Source organism: Ichthyophthirius multifiliis (genome assembly GCF_000220395.1).
Source record: "Ichthyophthirius multifiliis unplaced genomic scaffold scaff_1120509251322, whole genome shotgun sequence".
Taxonomy (NCBI): domain Eukaryota; phylum Ciliophora; class Oligohymenophorea; order Hymenostomatida; genus Ichthyophthirius; species Ichthyophthirius multifiliis.
This window is the reverse complement of record NW_004085987.1, coordinates 21952-31954: the sequence shown is the minus strand read 5'-3', so window position 1 is coordinate 31954 and position 10003 is coordinate 21952. Positions and strand designations below refer to the sequence as shown.

At 15.8% G+C, this 10003-nt stretch overlaps 2 protein-coding genes across 2 annotated transcripts, besides 43 other annotated features; one reads left to right on the top strand and one right to left on the bottom strand. All coding sequences in view use genetic code 6, as the record gives it.

Moving 5' to 3' along the window:
- Positions 1–2: 2 nt before the first annotated feature.
- Positions 3–72: a microsatellite.
- Positions 14–85: a microsatellite.
- Positions 86–145: 60 nt separating this feature from the next.
- Positions 146–616, bottom strand: IMG5_181770 (hypothetical protein; the record flags this gene model as incomplete). Its single annotated transcript, XM_004027468.1, has 1 exon — positions 146–616. One exon carries the CDS (start codon positions 614–616, stop codon positions 146–148), a length of 471 nt encoding a protein of 156 aa, XP_004027517.1.
- Positions 617–672: 56 nt separating this feature from the next.
- Positions 673–707: a microsatellite.
- Positions 674–708: a microsatellite.
- A 348-nt stretch (positions 709–1056) lies between these two features.
- Positions 1057–1085: a microsatellite.
- Positions 1086–1337: 252 nt separating this feature from the next.
- Positions 1338–1387: a microsatellite.
- A 294-nt stretch (positions 1388–1681) lies between these two features.
- Positions 1682–1790: a microsatellite.
- A 645-nt stretch (positions 1791–2435) lies between these two features.
- Positions 2436–2482: a microsatellite.
- A 433-nt stretch (positions 2483–2915) lies between these two features.
- Positions 2916–3066: a microsatellite.
- Positions 3067–3152: 86 nt separating this feature from the next.
- On the top strand, positions 3153–4156 carry IMG5_181760 (protein kinase domain protein; the record flags this gene model as incomplete). Its single annotated transcript, XM_004027467.1, has 4 exons — positions 3153–3256; positions 3300–3522; positions 3563–3863; positions 3963–4156. The coding sequence occupies 4 exons, from the start codon at positions 3153–3155 to the stop codon at positions 4154–4156; spliced, it is 822 nt and encodes a 273-aa protein (XP_004027516.1).
- Positions 3871–3950: a microsatellite.
- Positions 3881–3950: a microsatellite.
- An 11-nt stretch (positions 4157–4167) lies between the features above and the next one.
- Positions 4168–4306: a microsatellite.
- Positions 4169–4265: a microsatellite.
- Positions 4181–4265: a microsatellite.
- A 1247-nt stretch (positions 4307–5553) lies between the features above and the next one.
- Positions 5554–5603: a microsatellite.
- Positions 5604–6359: 756 nt separating this feature from the next.
- Positions 6360–6401: a microsatellite.
- Positions 6363–6413: a microsatellite.
- A 991-nt stretch (positions 6414–7404) lies between these two features.
- Positions 7405–7473: a microsatellite.
- Positions 7415–7574: a microsatellite.
- Positions 7448–7521: a microsatellite.
- Positions 7468–7725: a microsatellite.
- Positions 7519–7570: a microsatellite.
- Positions 7532–7602: a microsatellite.
- Positions 7543–7611: a microsatellite.
- Positions 7543–8084: a microsatellite.
- Positions 7582–7635: a microsatellite.
- Positions 7657–7791: a microsatellite.
- Positions 7730–7847: a microsatellite.
- Positions 7756–7807: a microsatellite.
- Positions 7769–7904: a microsatellite.
- Positions 7780–7905: a microsatellite.
- Positions 7787–7913: a microsatellite.
- Positions 7852–8092: a microsatellite.
- Positions 7891–7961: a microsatellite.
- Positions 7902–7970: a microsatellite.
- Positions 7935–7994: a microsatellite.
- Positions 7948–8018: a microsatellite.
- Positions 7959–8027: a microsatellite.
- Positions 7992–8051: a microsatellite.
- Positions 8005–8075: a microsatellite.
- Positions 8016–8084: a microsatellite.
- Positions 8093–8887: 795 nt separating the features above from the next.
- Positions 8888–8940: a microsatellite.
- Positions 8895–8941: a microsatellite.
- Positions 8942–10003: the final 1062 nt, after the last annotated feature.

Sequence of the window (10003 nt, the reverse complement as noted above, 5' to 3'; positions counted from 1 at the left end):
TAATATTATATTATTATATATATATATATATATATATATATATATATATATATATATATATTATTTATATATTAATTTTTTATATCAAAATAGAATTAATTTTTTTTAAATAATTTAAAAATTTATATTTATTATTTTAAAAAAATCAATCTAAATATTATGTTGTAATAAATCTAACGAATTCAGCATATCGTATATATCCTGTATTTTTAGGATCAGCTTCCTTTATCATTTAATCTGTTTCTTCTTCTGATAATTATTCTCCTAATTATCTTACTAAATGTCTTAAGTGTTAACTTTCAATAATTCCGCTATTATTTTTATCAAATATTCTAAATGCTTCCATTAATTCTTCTTCAGGGTCTGTTTCTTTAATTTTTCTTGCCATTAAGGCCAAAAATTCTGGAAAATCTAACTTCCCTGTACCTTCTTAATCAATTTCTTATTGATATTCTTATATTTCTGCATCTGTAGGGTTTTAATTTGATCCACGAATTAAAAGTCCTAATTCAGATATTTTTATATAACCATCACCATCTTTATCAAAAAGTGTAAATTTTTCGCGATAATCGGCTATTTATTCTTGTGTTAATTATATATCTATTTTTTATTCCATATTTTTTTTTTTTTTTTAAATAAACTAAAAAAAAAAAATTAGAAAATTTAATTTATTAAAAATAAAAAATAAAAAAATAAAATAAAAAAAATTAACAAAAATATTTTCGAATTATTAAATACATTTTATATTTTCAAATCTTTTTTAAATAATATATATATTCTAATTAATAGATATAGGAAAAAAAAGAATTAATTATTAAATTTTAGAAGAAAATAAGATATATATAGATTTAAGAAAATAATAGACGCAAATATAAATAATGATAATTATAAAAAAAAAATCAAATTTTAAGAAAAAGTAAAATAGAAATAATTTACATTATTAAAATATTCTATTTTTTGTTTTATAATACATTTAATAAATAAAGTAATATAAAAATACATATATTATATTGAATTTTAATAAACTTTTATAATCAAAAAAATGAAAAAAAGCTAATTATATTATATTATATTATATTATATTAAAAATTAAAAAAAAATATTTTAAAAACAAATTAATATTTAAAAAAAAAAAAAAAATTAAAAAAAAATATGATAAAAGACAAAGACATATATAGAAATTGTGCACTTGGTAGATCATTAGAAGATTCAATAAATTAATTAAATTTAAATAGAAATTAGCAAGAAGTGGTGACAAAATTATGGCAATTATACGATGAAACATTATAAGCTTAATTAAGGCAGTTATAAAATTTCGAAGCAACAATAGAAGTTATTATATATATATATATATATATATATATATATATATATATATATATATATAACAAAATATTAAATATAAAATATAAATCTAAGGGTAAATTAGAAACTTTTCAAAGAATCCCTTATGAAGGTCATAAAGATACTTAAGTATGTAGATTAGTTATAAAAGATGCATTAATAAGATACAAAGATATTAACATTAGATCAAAATGTATTGATTGTCGAGAAAACGGAGAATTCATAAAAGTTGTTGCCTATGAATAAGAATAGAAAAAGAAAGATAAAAAAAGCAAAAAAGATAAAAAAGAAAACGACAAAACTAAAAGAATAACTAAAAAAAGATGAAAATAAATTATATTATATTTTTTTATTATATAATAATATAAATTTATGTATTTTTTATTTTATTTTTTTGTTAAAATATTTTTATAAATAATATATATTTTATTATTATTATTTTTTTAAAAAAAAAAAAATGACTTAAATTGAAAAATTAAAGAATTTTAAATAATCAGATAAAAATATTAAAAATCTCAATTCATATTAAAATTTCATTAATTTTACTAAAAATAAGAATCTATTTTTACCTAATTCCTCAAAATCTTAACCATAGATTAATAATTGTTCAAATTCATGTAATATAGACTAGTTAAAAGCTAAATTTAAGCAAGAATAAAATATTTTAATACAAAAACTAGAAAACAATCCTATAAAGTTATCAAAAACATTAAGCTTTACTTTTCAATAATAAACGAAGTTAAATATAAACTCTAAAATAAATCAATAATCTTCCCTAAAACATCGAAAAGTATACCAAACAAGTACAAATTCTCCTCAAAATGGAAAAGAAAATATAAAATAGGAATAAAAATAGTAAAATAAATATAATATAGAGTAATTAATATACGAAAATGATTAAAATATATGCGAATAATTAAATAAAATGCAATAAAAGAACCTATAAACAAAATAAATATTATAAATTGTAAATTTGGCTTGTGAGAAGGATATTTTTAAATAAAAAAGTTTTTAAAAAATGAAAAATTTAATCGAGATTTTTTCTTAAAAAATTTCTTAAAAAACAATGAAATTGAAACTTTATAAAATTAAAATTAAAATTTAAAATAATAAATATAAAATTTTGAAATAAAAAATAAAGAATAAAAATAAAAGGAAGATACTATGATGAAAATAATAAAAAAATAAAACATAAATTAATCTTAAATAGAACAAAATTAGCATCTTATTTAAAAAAAAGATGAGAACTCAGATTTTCTAGCCGATTAATCAAGTTTAAATATTTATATTTATTGTTTAAATATATTTTTTTACTATAGTTGTTAATGATTCGGACGAAAGTTCATTTAATTTCTATGGAAAAGACGGATTAGAAAATGAAAAAGTGTTAATTTAGCAATAAAAATCTAATAATAATAAATTTAAATAAAAGATCCCTATTAATAATAACATAAATAATTATAAATTTAAATTAAACTTATAGAAAATACTAAATTTTAATTAAATATAAAAAAATAATATTCAAAAATGAATAAAACAAAAATGACCAAAATTTTAATAAAAAACAAAAAATATTATATATATATATATATATATATATATATATATATATATATATATATATATATATATATATATATAGTATACGTATATATATAGTAAGTAGTAATATATATATATATATATATATATTTATATATATATATATATATATATATATATTTTTTTTTTTTTTTTTTCTCCCCCTATCAAATTAATTTTTTGAAAAAAAAAAAAAAAAAAAAAACATATATATATAATAATATTAAATGATTTTAAACTAAAAATTTACTAAAAAAGATTGGAAATTAGATGACTTTATTATCGGAAAGCAACTAGGGCGTGGTAAATTCGGCAGTGTATATCTAGCAAGGTAACAAAAAATGCAAATAAAAGCCTAAAAATAATATAAAAAGAGAAAAGAAATCCAATTTCATTGTCGCTTTGAAAGTTTTAGATAAATAGTAATTATAAATGAATAAAATTGAGCATTAAATAAGACGCGAAATCGAAATATAATCTCATTTAAACCACCAAAATATAATAAAGCTATTCGGTTTTTTTTATGATCAAAAAAACATATATTTAATTTTAGAATATGCCCCATAAGGAGAACTATATTAAGATTTACAGAATTAAGTAAAAACTACTTTTAATCAAAAAAAAAAAAAAAAAAAAGCCAAATAAAAAATACTCGGAATAAAAGGCGGCAAATTATATCAAATAAATGGCATAAGCATTAGTATATTTACATTCAAAAAACATTATACATAGAGATATAAAACCCGAAAATCTACTAAACTCATTCGGGACTATAAAAATAGCTGATTTTGGCTGGTCTATTCATTCCTAATCCAATAAAAGATAAACTATTTGTGGAACTCTAGATTATTTGTCACCTGAAATGGTAGAAGGAGGAACGCATAATTATTCTGTTGATATTTGGAGTTTAGGAATACTGTGTTATGAATTTTGTACAGGTGATACATATAAATGCATATATATAATTATATATATATGTATATATATAATAATATGTATATATATATATATATATAAATATATATTATTTTATTTAGGGTCTCCTCCGTTCGAAACTAATAGTTATAATAAAACATATGAACGAATAAGAAATGTAGATTTTTAATTACCTGACTATTTATCTAATGAACTGAAAAATTTACTGCGATAAATTCTTGTATATGATATAAATTCAAGACTTGATTTAAACAGTATTTTATAACATGAATGGATTATTTAGAATTGTATATGAGAGGGATAAAGTATATATATATAAAAATATATATGTTATATTTATATTTTTTATATATATGTTAAATATATGTTATATATATATGTTAAATATATATTTAAAATATATAAAAATTTATATATATATATATATATATATATATATATATATTATTTTTTAATATATTTATGCTCTTATACTTATTGTTTTCATATAAATATATTTGTCGTGTCTTCTATTATACCCCTCCATTTTTCGGGGCTATACATAGTTATTTCTATATATTTAGTTGAGAAGTTTTAGTCGTTTTTTTTTTCGAAAATAGCCTAAAAAAATAGCATTTAAAAATATGAAAAAAATATGGTTTTTTTTTTTTACACATTTATATATCCTTTCGCACTTGTTTTAACATCGTAAAATTCTGAATAATAAATATAATTATTTTTTCTGAATTATTTATAAATAAGTACATTTATAAGACAAAAAGTATCCATATTTATGAATTTTTGTGTTTTTTCATGATCTTATATTTTATGTAATAAATAACTAGTTTTTTTTTTTTTTTTTTAATTAAATATCTTTTGTTTTTTTGTTTTTTTTTACATATTAAAATTATTCGAAATATTCTCGCCATTTAAAAATTTCTTTAAAAATAAATTATAAACCTAAATATGAATTCTTTAAGTTTTCGTCATTTAATATAATCCTGGAAAAACGATAATTAAAGGATAAAAAGACTCAAAAACAAGACCAAAAGTAATACCTAGACTAGAGAAAATAATATCATAAAAATGCTTTTCTATGAATTTTTTGCCGTCTTTTTATTCATTAAACTCTAGTTTTTAAAAATAATGATGATTTTTATTTAGAGAATGATTATATAACCCAATATTTTAATTTTTGGAACAAAAATAAGCTTTTTATATTGATTTTATGTTTCTTAACATTTTTATTTATTTTATAAAAATTTTATTTTAATAATTTTTTTTTTTTTTTTTTAAATAAAATAGTTTAATTTTTTTTTTTTTTTTTTTTTTCATTAATTATTTATACATTCCTTTATTTTTTATTCGATTTATTTCTTTTCTTAAATAAAACCATCCTTTATTCTTAAAAAATCCTTAAAAATAATATTAATATATATATATCTATATAAAAAATACTAAAGTCCTTCTATAATATGTAATAGCATCTTGATATTTATAAATATTGGAATATATATCTCCAATATATGTATTTAATTTAACAAAATAATAATCTTAATTTTTTAATTATTAGGAATTACAAAGAGCATTTTTATATATATCTATACATTAAGCATAATTTTCTATATGCAAATAAGTACTTGCTAAATTGCATTAAATAAATACTAAATTTTCTAAATCATTATTTTAATCTTATTGACAAATTTAACTATTTATATATATATATATATATATATATATATATATATATATATATATATATAAATAACTTAAAATACATTGCAAATAAATATCCCTTAATAGCTAAATTAAAGTAAGAATTATTTCTTAAAATATTTCCCATTTCGTTTAAAATTTATATTAAATTATAATTATCATCCTACTCTTATGCAATTTATATTATTTAATCGAAAAAATATTACACTATATTATTCTATTTTTACTAACAACTCAAAAAAAGTCCATTTAGTAACACAATTAAGCATTTTTAGTCATTCTTTCCATATAAAAATTAATATATTTTATAACATTATTTATAATAATATATAGCATCCTCAATTTTTTATAGTTTTATACTAATATTTGCTAACTAAAGTACTATATTACTACTAATTATGTTATTTTATCCATATTTAATATCATAAATATTTAAAGCTTATATATACTTTTTAAAACATACTTTATATTATTAAAGTTTTTATGAGCATTTAGCATATTATAGGTATATATTAGCACATTCTATACTTTAATCAGAAAAAACTTAATTTTTCATTTACAAAACTTATTCGTAATATTCTAAAGATAGATTATATTATTCTAAATCGAAATATATATTTCCTAATAATTGCAAACTTTTTATATATAAATGTAGTTTTTGTTAAAAAACACATTTTTATTCATTTATTTTGTTTTTGATTTTTTCTAAATTTTATACGGCTTCTTATTATTTATTAATTTTTAATTAAACTTAAGCCATATTAAATAATAGATCTAATTATCTAAATTACATTTAAAAATAAATATATATATATATATATATATATATATTTATATTTATATATTAATATAATTATTAATATTACTCATTAATATCTAAATATCTAACCAAAATCTATTAATATTATAATTAATTTTCGTAATCTTATAAGTTTTAAAGACATTCGCAAATTTAATAATATATTTTTTTCAAATAGAGTTCTTTATATTTTTAAACAGTTTTTTATAAATTTATATCGAAGTTTTTTGGATTAACATATTCTATTTGTACGGTCAAATACTATTTCTATAAAATATAATTTTTAATTTCTTTCGAATAATTAATTGCGCAATTCCTTAGAGTAAATACACATTTATATTAATATATATCTTATATATTTTATCTTTAGTTTATAATATTATTACAATAATCTAATGCTTTTTCAATTTAGCCTTATCTATAAAAAAATTAGGACCATAAATAATTGATATACCTATTATTTTTTTGCAAATAATATAATTTATGATATTATCTATATAAAAGTACATATTTTAAGAATCATATATATCCTTTTATTGTGATAAATTTTCCAATTTTTCAATTAATATTTTAAATTCAGTAAACTTGTTTTATTTAAGCATTTAAAGAGCATTTTTTTACATATTAGTTATACTATACTATTAATATTATTAACTTTAGTTTTATTATGGCGAGTTAATGTCTGAGTTAAACTAAAATGTACTGTTTATATAAGAATCTGAGTTTATTTATTTATTTTGATTATTTTATTATTTAATAGGAGAGACGATATTTAAAAAGCTTTTGTTATTTTATGATAAAGACCTTATTTTCTTTAATAAATAACTTTATTATTAATTTTTTTAGTCGCATTTAAATCGCTTTTAAATTTCATTTATTTTCTAGAAAATTTTGTCGTTTATTTATTTATTGTTTTTATCACTTCTGTTTGTAGAAAATAGAGAATTAGATTTCTAATTTAACCTTATTTCATCTTCTTTTAGTTAATTTTAAGACATTTATAAACTTTGTTATTATTTATTTATTATTTTAAAAGATCTATTATTATCATTATTAAAGTTCTCATATTTTTCGTTGTAAAAATTAATAAAGTTCTCATGTTTTTCCTTGTAAAAATTCTCATTTTATTCATTAGAAATATTCTCATTTTTTTCCTTGTAAAAATTATTAAAATTCTCATTTTTTTCATTATTAAAATTCTCATTTTTTTCATTAGAAAAATTATTAAAATTCTCATTTTTTTCATTGTAAAAATTCTCATTTTTTTCATTAGAAAAATTGTCTAAATTCTCATTTTTTTCATTATTAAAATTCTCATTTTTTTCATTAGAAAAATTGTCTAAATTCTCATTTTTTTCAATATAAAAATTATACAAATTCTCATTTTTTTCCTTGTAAAAATTATTAAAATTCTCATTTTTTTCATTATTAAAATTCTCATTTTTTTCATTAGAAAAATTATAAAAATTCTCATTTTTTCATTATAAAAATTATACAAATTCTCATTTTTTTCATTAGAAAAATTGTCTAAATTCTCATTTTTTTCATTATTAAAATTCTCATTTTTTTCATTAGAAAAATTATAAAAATTCTCATTTTTTTCATTATTAAAATTCTCATTTTTTTCATTAGAAAAATTATAAAAATTCTCATTTTTTTCATTATTAAAATTCTCATTTTTTTCATTAGAAAAATTATTAAAATTCTCATTTTTTTCATTGTAAAAATTCTCATTTTCTTTATTTCAAAAATTTCTATTTTAAAAATTATCATTTTTTTCATAAATATCTTATTCTTCTTCTTTTTATTCAAAATTATTAAAAACAATTGCTTCATGCTCTTTTTATTTCAAAGATATTAATGGTCTATTCGACTAAGTTAATTTTTTGAATAAATCAGTTTGAATTCTATTTTTTTCGCTTTTAAATTATGAATTACTACTTATATAATTAAATGAACTATTAGAATATTCAAATAATATTTCTTTATTATTAGAGGAATAATCTTATTATTTTTTCGGAGTATTTTCTACAAAATATTTATTTAAATCTTTCTATATTTGTATATCTTCATAATTTTGATATTCATCTTCTTCTATATCTTCAATATTATACGAATCATTATCATTTAAAGATTATTATTAATTAAAATTATTTCTTTAATCATTAAATAATTTTTAGATATTATAATTTTTAAAAAAAGACTTTTAATCTTCATTATAGTCATGGTTTGTATTAATTGTTATATTTATACTATTTTGGATTTAATTATGTTTTTTCTTTAATTATTCTAATGACTCAGAGTTTTATATATTATTTTATAATTCAACTTATTAAATTTGGTTAAATCGTGAAAATGTAAACATTTTTTAATTTCAAAAATATTTAAGTTTTATAAAAAAAGATGTATTTTTTAAATTATACTAAATAAATATTTTATATTATTTATAAATTTTATGATATTGTATATATAAGATATTTGAATAATAAAATATAAACTTTAATTCAATTATTATATTATATAGATATATATATTTAAATATTTATGTAATTTATATATATATATTGTATTTATATATATTTATTTTTTTAGTAGTTTTTTTTGAATTTTTATTTTTTCATTTAATGTTATTTATTATGTATAAATTCTATTACTTATATATAAGGTAGTATTTCAAATAATATTTTTATTTAATTTATCTTTTTATTATATATTTTAATTGCTTTAAATTATTTTAATATTTAATTATGCTTTTCCTTTCTTTTTTTTTTTTTTTTTTTTTTTACGATACTAAATTAAACATTTTATATTTAAATAATATCCCGAAATTTAGGCCATAATATATATTCCTGATTTAAAAAATAGGAATAAACTAATTATATATATATAAGTCTTTTTAATTTTTAAAATAAAAAAAAACTCTATTACTAAAATAAACTCATGTTTTATTACATAAATCACTTTTATTAATATCTATAGTTTTGAGTTACCCAAAAATAACTCATAAATTTCATTAAATATATTAATTATTCTTTATACAAAATAAATATTAAGTATAAATAAATAATAATTTAAAAACAAAAAAATAACATATAATATATATATATTTATTTATTATATATAATAAATAATTTAATTTTATACATTTTATTAAATTTCAATTGATTATTTTAAAAATTTATATTTTAATAAAAAGTATTTTATATATTTAATAATTATATAAAAAACCACTTTTATTTCCTTTCCTTTTTTTTTTTAAAAAAAATCTATTTATATTATAAATAAATAATTATATATGTATAAATATATTTTATTTAATTAAAAAATAAATTTAACAAAAAAAATAAAATGAAAAAATTTAATGTCGATTAATTAGTTTGGGCAAAGCTAAAAGGTTATCCATGGTGGCCTTCCATAGTTTAAAAAACAATTAATACTTATCTAAAATTAAATAAAAAAAAAAGGTTTCAAGTGTAAATGCAACAGATTGTATAGTAAATTTTTTAGGAGAATATACACAGTATGCTATTTTTTTAGAGAGTATATATAAGAATATCTTTTTTTTAAAAAAAACAAAACAAAACAAAAAAAGCGCATCAATTAAATTCGAATAAATAAATGATTTTTAATAATTTTATGATTTGCATG